Genomic DNA, 13,342 nt, shown 5'->3' with positions numbered 1-13,342 from the left:
ACAACCTTGTGGCTATGTAACACCTCCTTATCTACAACATCACAAACTACTTCAAAAGCTTTCTTGTGAACTTCTTCTAGTTCTAGCTGATGCTAGATTCCAGCTGATGTTCTAGCTGGTAAATTTCTGAATAGTAGCGAGTGGTTGACAAAGCTGCTTCATTTGCAACATGCATGTATTCCTGTAACTAAATCGAGGTAAAGTGTGACTTAATAATATATTGTCAAGTAACAATGAGCAATTGAATGATATTTCACTTTCCAATTAAAGCACCTTCCATGACTGACAATGTCTATCAACGCGATCATTTCGTGCAGTTATCGCGATTGTCGGCATACCTGCATTCTGTTTGAAGCATCATATCTGATAGATTTTTTTTGACAAAAATACACATTTGGTATCAAATGAAAGGTATTTTTATGAAGAATGTCCAGGCATTTGTTATTAATGTCAATCAAGTCTAGTGCGGCTGGATTTGAAATATTAGTTTGAATATCTTAGTCAGTGTTAGTTTGACAGCGAAACATGGGGTATAGCTGTTCGACTTGATTTTTAAGGCCAATGGTAACACTAAATCTAAAATATATGCCATTTATAATGACCAGCAGATAATTACCTTTCAGATGATATATAACTTATATAACTCAGACCACTTTCAGCCATCTCGGGGAACATAACGACACGGAAAAGATATATTTTAAGGGTACCATCAAATATGTGTGAAAAATGAATAGTAAGAACCAGTTTATTTACTGTTACCAGTTGATTTCATGTTGAGGGGACCCTAGTGCTTCAAAAATATATGGGGTGGTAGTGTTTTGGGGGGGTGGGGGGGGGGGGTAGACGAGGACCATATCTGGCCCATGGCCTATAAGGAAGTAGAGGACGGGGAAGACCGAGAAAGACTTGGCTAAAGGTGGTGGAAGAAGAAATGCGGGCAAGGGGGTTAACGAGGGGAGATGCAGAAAATACGGCAAAATGGAGAAGATTGTCATGGGGACCGCAAGGCTAACCTCCACTCTAGCAGGGAAACTGGCCTTAAAATGCCTGTTTGTTGTTACTTGTTGTATTGCAAGTGTATTTAGGGTTTTTCGGTTTTCAGACCCTGTGATGATTTTGAAGGCTTTGTCTGTTGTTTTGTATATGGTCTCAAGATGATCATGTAGTCGTGGGTTTAAGTGTCATTAAACCTTTGATTGATTTGCAATTTCTAACCGTATACAATGTGGTGTGTGCTTCAGGTGAAGCAGCTGCCTCCCAGCAATGGAAAGAAAAAGAAGACTGCGGTTGTGGTATTCCTCAGCAAGGATATGCGTGATTGCAAGAAGAAGATGTACAGGTAGAGCAGGTGGAGTTATGGTCTTGATACTTTGATTGCCTGACTTTTGAAAGTACTTTTGAAGCAGGTTTTATTTTATTTTGGACTAGCAAATACCACCCATCACTTTGTTGATAGTAGAGTAGAGTAGAGTGGAGTTGAGTAGAGAAATTCTAGCAGATGCGAAGTTTAGCATCCATCTGAGGGATGGCACACACATTGGTGAATCACCCTGCCTCTGAAACGCCGGGATGATAGTTTATAGCTGGATCTGGAATAGTACCCAGGGTAGACAGCTTAAAGCGAGTGTGCTTACCTCTTGGCCATCCTGCTGTGGTGTGGGGATTCATTGCTTTGTAGGCACTGAAAACATTTTTCAATTTAACTCGATTGACTTGTCCCACCACTCTACTCGTTCTAATTTTTCTAATTTATTTTTCATTCCTAACTCTGGGGATGTCCCCACAGAGAGCCGAGCCACGCTATCACCATGGAAGCTTGTAGAGAATGACACTGGTAGAGCATTCATCAAGCGGCTTAAGCACTCAAGCAAGCACTCCAACAAAACGGATGAAAAACACTTTGTTTACTCTTTATATGTTTCTATCTATGTCGAAGTGATTGGTGGTATAATTAAATCAGGTCTCACAAAAATGGAAACGTCGTATAAAACAAAAACTGCACAAGATTTTCAATGGGTGGGATACCGCCCGAGGCAACACATGACCAGTGGTGGGCGATACCATCGATTCTTTGTAATCGCGATTACTGATTACTTTTGCAAGGAGTGAATGAATATGAATGAATTTTGCAATTTTGCTCCTTTTGCAAGGAGTAATCAAGAGTAATCGACTATTTGGTCTGATTTTTGTCACTCAGTTTTTTTTTGGTGGGGGGGGGGAGGGTTTGAGACGGGTTGCTGTTTGTTGTTAGAGACGGGGACTAGTTATTTATTGTAATCTTTGAGTTGAGTTTTTTTTTTTGGGGAGGGTGGTGTCTTTTCAAGTTTATTTTTCAAATCATTGTTACAATCGCAATGCAAAAAATGAAAATGAAGACGAAATCGATTTATTTGCAGCAAGTTTTTATCGACATGTACAATATAGGAACATGACTTTACAAGTTCTTGTTAGCGAACAAATACATGTTGACATGCTTGTCTTTGAGGCGATTTCTCTTCTCTGAAATCAACTCTCCGGCTTTGGAATAAAGTCGCTCCGACGGCACAGATGTTGCTGGTGCGCAGAGATATTTTCTTTGCCAACAGAGGGTATCCAGCGGCGTGTTCTTTCCACCATGCGAGGGGATTTTCTTTCATCCCAATGAGCTTCACTTTCATATAGGAATCTGTTTCCACTGTCGCCTCGGTGAATTGGGTGCGGTGACTTGCAGATGCCTTGGCTTTCTTGCTGAAACGGTGTCAGCAATGAAAGCAAAGATACGAAATGCGAGTGAACTCGGTGTACAATGCAGCGAGAACATAAAATTAATAACAATTTAACTAGCTAAATCTAAAATAAATCGAAATAAAACAATTTAATAGCTTTTATAATAATTTAATAGAATTTGGCATCTGTCGATCACGAGGACATCGGCGACCATCGACTCATCCAAGTAACCGACTACTCATGAAGTAACCGATTACTCCACCATTCTTAACAGTAATCGATTACTTTTAATCAATTACGCCCATCACTAATGTTCGGCATGAACGGCATAGAAAATAAAAATGGCGGTGTTTAGAGAGTCAGCCTGTGATGGATGCTGTGAAAAGAAACAGGTTTAGATGGTTTGGTCATGTGTGGTTTTTTGGGGTTTTTTTTTGTATACAGGATCGAGGCTCGTGAAAGAGCTGACATTTATCACACAAAAAATCAAATAGACACACAAAGTATATAATAAGGAGAGCGGTAGACAAGATGTGTTGTCTTAACTTCTTCCATACACAAGAAAGATTAGATAAACATTCAAATTATTGTGGTGAACATAAATCAACGGTAATCAACATGCCTAAAAAAGGCTCAAAGATCTCATTCAAAGATGAAAAGAAAACGATCAAACATCCGTTTGTAATATATGCTGATTTTGAAAGTATTCTAGAAAAAATAGATACTGCTTCTCCAGATCCAAAAGAATCATACACAAATAAATATCAAAAACATACTCCTTGTGGTTTTTGTTATTATATCAAATCATCCGTTGGTAATGAATATAACAAGTTAGAGGAGTATAGAGGCTCAAATGCCCCAGAGGAGTTTGTGAAACGACTAGAAAAACACTGTTCGATTAACGAAGATAATGAGAGAAACCAATAAACCAATGTCCTTGACGAGTGAAGAGAAAATGGAATTTAGAAAAACCAATGTCTGTCATATTTGTGAGGAGAAAATTGGTGAAGGTCTAAAGGTTAGAGATCATTGTCCTCTCACTGGTAAATATGGAGGTCCGGCTCATCGAAGTTGTAATATTAATTATAAACTCCCCTCTTTCATTCCTGTCTTTCTTCATAACAACGCTCATTATGATACGCATCTATTTATTAATGAACTTTCAAAGATATCTGGAGACATTTCAGCAATTCCTAACACGGATCAGAAATACATTTTATTCACAAAAACAATTCATACATCTTCTGTAACTCATATCAGATTTTTGGATACATTTAAATTCATGGCAAGTCCATTGGCTAACTTGGTTCAAAATCTAAAAGAGTTCCCTTGTCTTTCGGAGTATTTTTCAGACAAAGATTTACTAACACAAAAGGGAATTTACCCTTTTGACTACTGTATATGGACTCATTTGAGAGATTCAATGAAACACAACTTCCTTCAAAAGAAAATTTCTATAACAAATTAAACAACAGTCATATATCTGATAAAGATTATGTACACGCACAAAATGTTTGGGAAAAATATAACATCAAGAATCTTGGTGAGTATCATGATTTGTATCTCAAAACTGATGTGCTTTTATTGGCTGATGTGTTTGAGGTTTTTAGATCTGTTTGTCAAGCTGGATATGGATTAGATCCTGTTCACTATTACACAGCGCCTGGATTGGCTTGGAGTGCGATGTTGAAAATGACAAAACAAGATTTGGATTTGATAACTGATGTCGATATGCTTTTGATTATTGAAAAGGCAAAAAGAGGTGGAATTTCACAAGTCTGCTCGAGCAGATACGCAAAGGCAAATAACAAATATCTTCCGAATTATGATTCAATGAAAGAGAGTTCTTACTTGATGTACTATGATGCGAACAACCTGTATGGCTGGGCAATGTCTCAGGCTCTTCCTTATGGAAAACTTAGATGGGTAAAGGAAAAAGCCTACAAAAAGGTTTTACAAGATTTATGTATCTCTACACAAAAAGAATTGGATGATTCAAAGGTCGGTTATTATTTTGAGGTCGATTTTAAATATCCCGAATAACTTCATAATAAACATAAAGATCTTCCATTGGCTTTTGAGAAAGAAAGTCCAAAGAAAGAATGGTTGAGTGATTATCAACAATCGTTTGATATAAAAGGTGAATCAACAGAAAAATTACTTACTACATTATATAACAAGAAAAATTATGTTCTACACCAAAGAAATTTGCGACAATATTTATCAAAATGTCTAAGAGTAGAGAAGATCCATAGGGTTCTAAAGTTCAATCAAAGTCGTAGGCTAAAGGAGTACATTGATTTTAATACACAAAGAAGAACAGAATCAAAAACAGATTTTGAGAAAGACTTTTATAAATTGATGAATAATGTGGACTGGAGAATGTGAGGAAAAGACAAAATATCAGACTAGCAACATCTTGGGAACAAGCATCAAAATTAATTAATTGACTGAGTTTTATAAGAGCTGTGTTTGTGTGCTTCCCCTTCTCTCCCCATCTTGTTTTCTGCTCCCTCTTTTTATATATTTTGTTTGTCTGGTTGATTTGTTTGTGAAGTAAATGTTAGCTCTTTCACGAGCCTCGATTCAGTATACACACAAAAAAAAAAACTATCAGACTATCAACAGTCAGACAGACAAAATATCAGACTATCAACATCTTGGAAACAAGCATCAAAATTAATTAATAGACCGAGTTTTACTAGAGCTGAGGTCTTTACTGAGAACTTTTGTGCGATCCATTTGATTAAAGAGAGTATTGAAATGGACAAACCTATTTATATTGGAACATAAATTCTTGATTTATCAAAGTCATTAATGTATGATTACTTTTACAATAACTTAAGGAAGAAATATCAAAATGATGTTAATCTACTTTATATGGATACAGATAGTTTTATTTTGAAAATTAATACTGACTATGTTTATTCAGACATGAAAAAGGACATTAATATCTATGATACTAGTAATTACAGTCCAGAGAGTGAGTTGTTCTCTTCAAAAAATAAAAAGGTGATTGGAAAGTTCAAGGATGAATTAGGAGGAAATGTTATGAGTGAATTTGTGGGATTGAGGTCTAAGGCTTCTGCTTTTTTTTTTCTTTTTTCTTTTTTCTGTATACTGAATCGAGGCTCGTGAAAGAGCTAAACAAAGATCCAAAGTGATGTCTCGATGTCTTAAGATCTCGTGAAAGATCCAAAGAGAGGGACAATATGTTTCAATAAGAGAGAGAACATCAGAGGAGGGGAAAGAGACTATTGGGGAATGGACAACTGAGCAGTTTGGGGAGAGGGGAAGGATAGTTCCAGGAATTTCGGACAAAGAAGTACGAGAAAATGTTCGGAAAGGAGTGAGATTCAGTCAGCCACCAGTCCAGCCGTCTCCTGTTTCTCTTGTGTCCAATTCCCATTACTGTCCGGTTACCCAAATGTCCCCGGTGTGTACCCCAGTCCAGCATAGGTACACCGTATCCTCGCGTGTCGTAAGAGGCGACTAAGAGGGTTGGCGTCAGGAAGGGCATCCGGCCACAAAAACATTGCCTCAAAAAGAGAACCATGACAATTACAACTACAAATGGGCAGGGTACAGCCCGAAGTACCCCGTGGGGGAACCCACTCCCTCTCGTCAAAACTCAAGTTGGGGAACCCGATCGAAGCAAGGGTGGAAATCACGCCATTTATGACGACAAAACGTCTGATGCCCCACGTGGAGATTGGTTTCTGAAGTTTGGGACATGGAATGTAGGGACAATGACAGGGAGATCAGGAGAAGTGGTGGAAGTATTGGTCAGAAGAAGAGTGGACATATGTTGTGTGCAGGAGACGAGATGGAAGGGAAGTGGTGTGAGAATGGTGAAGGGTAGGCAGGGACAGAAATACAAGTTTGTGTGGCAAGGGTGCCTGGAGGGCGTGAATGGTGTTGGTGTCCTGTTTTCTGAGGAGTTTGTAGACAGTGTGGTGAGTGACGAGAGTGAGTGAAAGGTTGATGATGGTGAAAATGATGATTAGAAAGCTTTTGGTGAACGTCATTTCGGTATATGCTCCGCAGGTTGGTCGGAGCGATGAAGAGGACAAGTTCTGGTGTGCGGTAGAGAAGCTGTTGGAAAATGTGAAAGATGAGGTTGTTGTTGTGGTAGGAGGAGACCTAAATGGACATGTGGGAAGGAGTATGGATGGTTTTGAGGGAGTTCATGGGGGTTACGGATATGGTGTGAGAAATGGAGAAGGTGAAAGGATTTTGGAGTTTGCTGATGGAGCTGATTTGTTGATTTCTAATACTCAGTTCCAGAAAGAGTAAATAGACCTTGACTGAAGACCTTCCGCTGAACTTGGGGATGACTAAGAAGAAGACCTTTGTTTCGTCGAAAGCTTGTCGAGAATTAAAGATCGACCGCCCGGAAGCTACGTCCGCGTCTTATTCAATCTCCCGATTATTTATTTAATACAAATGAGACGCCCTGCTTGTACTGTGGAGTTTCTACTATGTATTTCTCACAGTTATATATATATATATATATATCTATATATATATATATATATATATATATATATATATATATATATATATATATATATATATACATTATATAAAATACATTGTGAATTATAAATACATTGTGAATAACGTTGAAAAGACTGATAAGAAGTTAAAAGGTGTAAAGAAAAATGTTATTAAAGAAACAATAAACTTTGAAAATTATTATAATTGTTTAACAACAAAGAAAGAAGAGTTTAGAAATATTAATTCAATAAGAAATTATAAACATCAATTATATTCAGAATAGGTGAATAAGAAAGCATTGGGGGCTTTTGATGAGGTTTATTTTAGAAAATGGAATTGATAGTCTCCCTTATGGTTATAAGTGATAAGATATATATATAAGTGATAAGATATATATAAGTGATAAGATATATATAAGTGATAAGATAACGGGGTTAGGGATTTTAAGGTGCTACCGCCACCTTTTTTATGAATATATAATATATATAAATGATAGAACCAAGTATCAACCAGACTAAAGAGTGGAGGTGTAATCAACCTTGGTATATAAATGGTAAACATAACGAATGTGAAAATATCAAATAAGACTTATTGAAAAGGCAACTGGTAAAAAAAGTTCACAAAACAAATAAGAGAATTAATTTAAATACCGGGTGAAAAATGGAATTGAAAGATGGGTGACGAGATGGGTGAAAGACGAGTTGGGTGAAAAAGATGGAAATATTTTTGAGTGGACGGAAAACTTTGATGGTTGACAGGAAAATATATACTTTAATTTTAAAATGGTGTATGGCACTGGAGGTGCTCAAACAAGAACATTGAGGGAGGTTTATCATTTTATCTTCGCTCAGTTAAAATATCTTGATAAAGAACCAGACTCAAACATCTTTTTTGTTAATATATTAGATGGTGATGGAAGTGGTAAGATAATTAAATTATTTCCTACGCATAAACAAATATTTGTAGGATCGTTGTTTGAGTGGTCTACTAGAAAACATTGATCATTGATAGTAAGAGTAAAAGGTCCATAGGACCAATGGGGGCAGGAATAGAGGTGTTAAGGGGAAATGAAGAAAAGTGAGGGTGAGAGTAAAATTTACATGTAAGTGAATGGAGAAATAGGGGTGGTCCAGGAACAACATTTTTCCTCTACTGCCATTGCTCTCTTTAATCTGTTGAATAGAAAATAGAAACAGATTTGGTGCCAGAATGAGAAAAATAGAAAAAGAGAAACGGTGTCAGCAATGAAAGCAAAGATAGAAAAAGAGAAACGGTGTCAGCAATGAAAGCATAGATACGAAATGCGAGTGAACTCGGTGTACAATGCAGCGAGAACATAAATTAAAAACAATTTAACTCGCTAAATCTAAAATAAATCGAAATAAAACAATTTAATAGCTTTTATAACAATTTAATGGAATTTGGAATCTGTCGATCACGAGGACATCGGCGACCATCGACTCATCCAAGTAACCGACTACTCATGAAGTAACTGATTACTCCACCATTATTAACAGTAATCAAAGTAATCGATTACTTTTAAGCAATTACGCCCATCACTACGCATGACATTGTGGGTCCAAAACAGGTGGGTGGGGCTGGATCTTTGTACATCGATCTATATTTTTTTGGGTATGTTTTGCAGAGTGACAGTGTGGGTAATTTTGTCGTGTATTGCCATGGCTTGCAAACTAACACCCAATCAGCTTGTCGAGTGCTCACCAAGTGACTTAAGCATTCGCACAAGCACTCCAATGAAATGGTTGATAAGGAACGACTGGCTTGGCAAGCAATAGCAAGCTGATTGGTAATGACACAACCACAAAACCGAAAACATCGCTAATTTCTTAACTTTTTCAGATTTCACTCCAGGTTTCGACAATTATTTAGTCCATGAGTTCCTCGATTATATACTTTAATTTGTCCGTGAGAGGTCATCGTGGAAAATCCTATCATATAATGCATAATAACGGTCTCAGCTCCTAATTTGTAAACTATAGCACCAACAAAAGCAATGTATACAGCGATTTGTAGGTACGAAGATCAGGCATTCGATGATATGAATGAGGAAAGTGGGAAAAAAAAATTGAGCTATTTTTTTGTTAAGAACCCGTTGTGGAGTTTTCCAAGGCAAAGCATTTTTGAGCAGGCCAAACAAAATGGCAGCGTACGAACCCAGCTATGTAACAGAGGGCTGACCAAGATGGTGCGCCGCCATTTTGGTATGGCTTATTTTTTATGATTAGCACCGCCTAAATTAGCTTCACAAGGGGTGTTTAAATTTACCCAAACACCCAGTTTTCTTTCTTTTAGAAACTCCTTTGGAGTTCCATTAGTCGGCATGCAGTTTTGGGCTGGTAGGTTTCATGGCTTTGGAGTTATGAAGGAGACACACATTGACACACATTGACACACACAAACACTGCCTTTTTTTTTTTTATACAAGATCGAGGCTCGTGTAAGTGCCTTTTATTATTTTATAGATTATTACCCTCGCCTGACGAGAGGGTATTGCATTTGAGTCTGTTTGTCTTTGTTTGTCCGCACAGAATAAATATGATTTTCTCTGCATCCGTTGGTCCGATTGACAGGAAATTTTCACCACAGGTGCAACTCCACCTGTATAATTTTTGAATGATAATTACGGCGTCATAGGTCACGTGGTATGGGTGCTATCTTGGAAAAACCGAAAAACTTTGCACGTCTATATCCGAAAGCGCTGCATAGAAAAAATTGAGACATTGTTCATTGTAAAGACCTCTCCATGGGGAATAAAATATGTTAATGATGATGTCATAGGTGCCTCCATTATGATGTCATAATTCGACAAGTACAAAACTTCATCCGATCAAGATGAATTTTCTTGAGCATCATCTAGGGATAAATTGGTGGAGGGAAAAAAATGATGACCATCGGTCACGTGGTTCGGCCGCCATTTGTTTTTAACACAAAAGCCTTTAAAAACCACTGAAAACGCATCCTGGCGAGGGTCTGCAATCTCTGATTGCTCTTTCTCGGTATTCTTATTATTATTTTTTGCCATTTAATGTAAAACCACAAAGTGATCATGTGATCTCACCAGATCTGGGCTCCATTACAATTTAACTTGTTCTTGTAATGTAACCTTTGTCCCCCCGCCACCCCACCCAGGTCAGAATGTTTCAGCTGTTATAGTTGTCACATTTCTTATGGCTCCTGTTCCATCCAAATACTGTTCCCATCTTTGTATCGGCAGGGCTCCGTGAAAATATTTTCATTCGGTTATGGCAAGGTTTTGGGCAAAACTTTTCAAATCGAGGTTCTGAGGAGATTGTGTAGTGGGAAGAGAGAGAATAAAGAAGGTTCATTGCTTCAAGGAAGACCCATGTTTAGCATGACTGCATTATATTTATAAGCATTTGGTATGGGGTTAAACATGATATTGTAAATGCAAAACTTGTTGCCAGTCGACAGAATATGATGTTACGGATTCGTCACTTCCGTTGTGGTGGTTTGCATCCACTGTAAATATTTCCGATTCCATGTATTATTATTGTTGTCATTTAAAGGGAATAGATATTTATAGTTTCAAAAGTTAATGTTAAAAGAAACAGGAAACCGGATCGGGAACTAGATGACGAAGAGGAAAAAGAGGAAAAAAGATGCGGAGCGAGTGAAGTCGGAGAAGAAGCGAGTCGTTTCTTCGTCCTGAGCGAACGTTGTCGAGAAAGAGTCACGAGTGAACTTTGGGTTTCCTGGAAAGGGATTCCTGTGATAGGGTTGTTATCGCTGTGACTGATCAACCTGCGTGTCAGGTTTGGCGTTGGAGTCCGAGGAATCATCGTTGTCATTACGTCTCAAGTACGAGCCATCGGCCATTTTGACTCGCGCGCTTTGCTCATCGCGAAAGGTCTTTGCTTCGCGTCAGCCGTTTTCACCATTCAGACGTTCATCTGGGATGTATGTGTGCAACGCAAATTTTGAAGACAAACCTGAGGTTCGCCGATTTGGAGCGGTAAAACATTCATACCCGAGGGGGTGAATTTCCCAGTCGCCGTGAGTGCGCCTTTTCGCAGCTGTTGGCCGCGTGACCCTTTTCTGCCCCTTTGGCCGCGTACGCCTTTGTGCAGTTTTGGCGGCGTGACTGGGCCTGTCATCTGAACTGGATTCGGGTTTGGATTCTACATCTTTCTGACGATCGCTGGAGGGGATCAACTTGAGCTCGAAGACGGGAATATAGTGACATTGGGGAATGTTCTTTTTTCACTCACTTGGAGCACAGTGAGTTACCTGATATTAGCTGATGGTACCATCATAAGATATATGTTGATTGTACTTTTGATTGCTATCATTGTTGTACTGTTATTCTTGTGTGATTTTTAATACAATATTTGTTTGTTAGTAACAATTGGTGTGGTTTCACCATTGATTTTTGACACAGAATAACACATTTTTCTGCCGTGACTCCTCTCGGGACTCGGAGGTACACCGCGACCAGGGGGTCGGGGAGGAGCACGTAACAATGAGTAGAGGAATATCTCGTAAATGATGGGAGGATACATGAGTTAAGACTGTATGATACAGGAAACATGAATGTAATTTGATTTTAAAATATTTTTTATGACTCCGCCGACAGTCGCCTGAGGTATTATGTTTTTGTGCATCTGCATGGCTGGCTGTCTGTCTGTGCTTCCATCAGTCCATGATGTGTTTTCTTTACCATGATAACTTAATGGCTGAAAGGATCCAAGTCAAACTTAACTTGGTTCAAGTATGTATAATGATGTAATAATATGGGCAGAGGCACATTGGTTGACGTCTCGACGTTGAAGAGTGCTGTTCTAGTTTTTTAACATTGCAATGAGTTGTGTTTTACGAAATCTGTTAAGTGATGGGGAAACCTGTTTTTCTTGGTTCACTTTGACCTGTTTTAATGATAGTTTAATATTTATTTATTTATATTTTTTGCTGATCCTACATTGCTAACCTCAGAGTATTCCTAAATGCAATTTTTTTCTCTTTTTTTTTCTTTTTCTTCCAGTTTCCGGGTACAGTGGGATAAAGTGAAGGCTTTTAATTGCCCTGAAATGAAAGAACTTATTGTGAGTAAACACTGATGGCATTGGGGTGCTGGCAGAGTAAAGACCTTACGTTTAAAGCTTGGATTGTCTGCTTTTGTGTTCTCCCTTGGCAGGTGACAACCATGTTTTCATTCCCTGATATGAAAGGTGGTTGGATAAACACCTTGGAGGCTCAGCTGATAGAAGCCCCATTCAAATTCGTAATTATTCTAAGGGCTATCCTTTCATTTCCTGCCCCAAAGGAGGATGGAATGCCTGACGGCAACCTCCAAGGCCCAGTTGTTTCTTGTGTACCTAAATGACAGCTCCATTAACGAGTGCTCGGGATGCCTTTCACAATGCCCTGTGTACTTTTTCACTCGCCTCCATTAACTGGGGCACTTTTAACTTTCCATCGCTCGTGCGAAATCCAAGTGAAAGTCTTAACATATTTTCAGTATGTAAATTAAAGGGTGGCAATTTAAAAATGGTTAAACATAGTAGTTGTGTTCCTACATGCAAATTGGATTCACGAGCAAATGACTCTCCAATCCTTCCCCTTTCCCTCTTCTCTTTATCCAGGTGGTGGCGACAAACTATGATCCTGATGTGAAGCTGTTCATAGAATTGGCGAACAACTTTTACAACCAAGGTGATTTGTCTTTAAAGCAAACAAAGTGTATGTGTGAGAAAAAAACAAGGCCTTTTTCCTTTTTAATTCACGTTCAACTTTACTTAATTATTATCATTATAATAAATAGTGAGGTACCCGTGCTACGCACGGGTGGGAGGCCAGAAGCAAACGGACAATGCAGAAACGGCGAATGCTAAAGCATGAAACCAATAAATTCCGCATTCCTGTAGCACCTTCAGTCACACGTCAGACATGGACAGCAAGTTTGTGAAGGACGTCCATGAAAAACGTACCTGTTCGCAAACAAACGGGTACGTTTGTTCTATACCCAGTCAATGGCGAATCTGCATATGGCGATCCGCGAATATCACACTTAGCACGTAAAACCGTCAAGGCATTTTGTCATTCACTTGAACTCAATATCTTTTTTCATTCCAAACAGCATAACACTAATCACAAATTA

At 38.4% G+C, this 13,342-nt stretch overlaps 1 protein-coding gene across 1 annotated transcript in view; it reads left to right on the top strand.

Annotated features, from left to right (window-relative positions):
• The window catches only part of PWWP3A (PWWP domain containing 3A, DNA repair factor), a 68,479-nt gene that overhangs the window by 16,732 nt on the left and 38,405 nt on the right, over positions 1-13,342 (top strand). Inside the window, exons 5-7 of the mRNA XM_068130702.2 lie at positions 1,242-1,339; positions 12,227-12,287; positions 12,828-12,897. Of these exons, the coding sequence (XP_067986803.2) occupies positions 1,242-1,339; positions 12,227-12,287; positions 12,828-12,897 (229 nt within the window). The remainder of the gene's footprint in view (positions 1-1,241; positions 1,340-12,226; positions 12,288-12,827; positions 12,898-13,342) is intronic.

This window comes from Myxine glutinosa, chromosome 11 (genome assembly GCF_964187855.1).
Source record: "Myxine glutinosa chromosome 11, kmMyxGlut1.1, whole genome shotgun sequence".
Classification (NCBI taxonomy): domain Eukaryota; kingdom Metazoa; phylum Chordata; class Myxini; order Myxiniformes; family Myxinidae; genus Myxine; species Myxine glutinosa.
The sequence above is the reverse complement of the archived record's forward strand: the minus strand, read 5'-3'. Positions and strand labels throughout refer to the sequence as shown.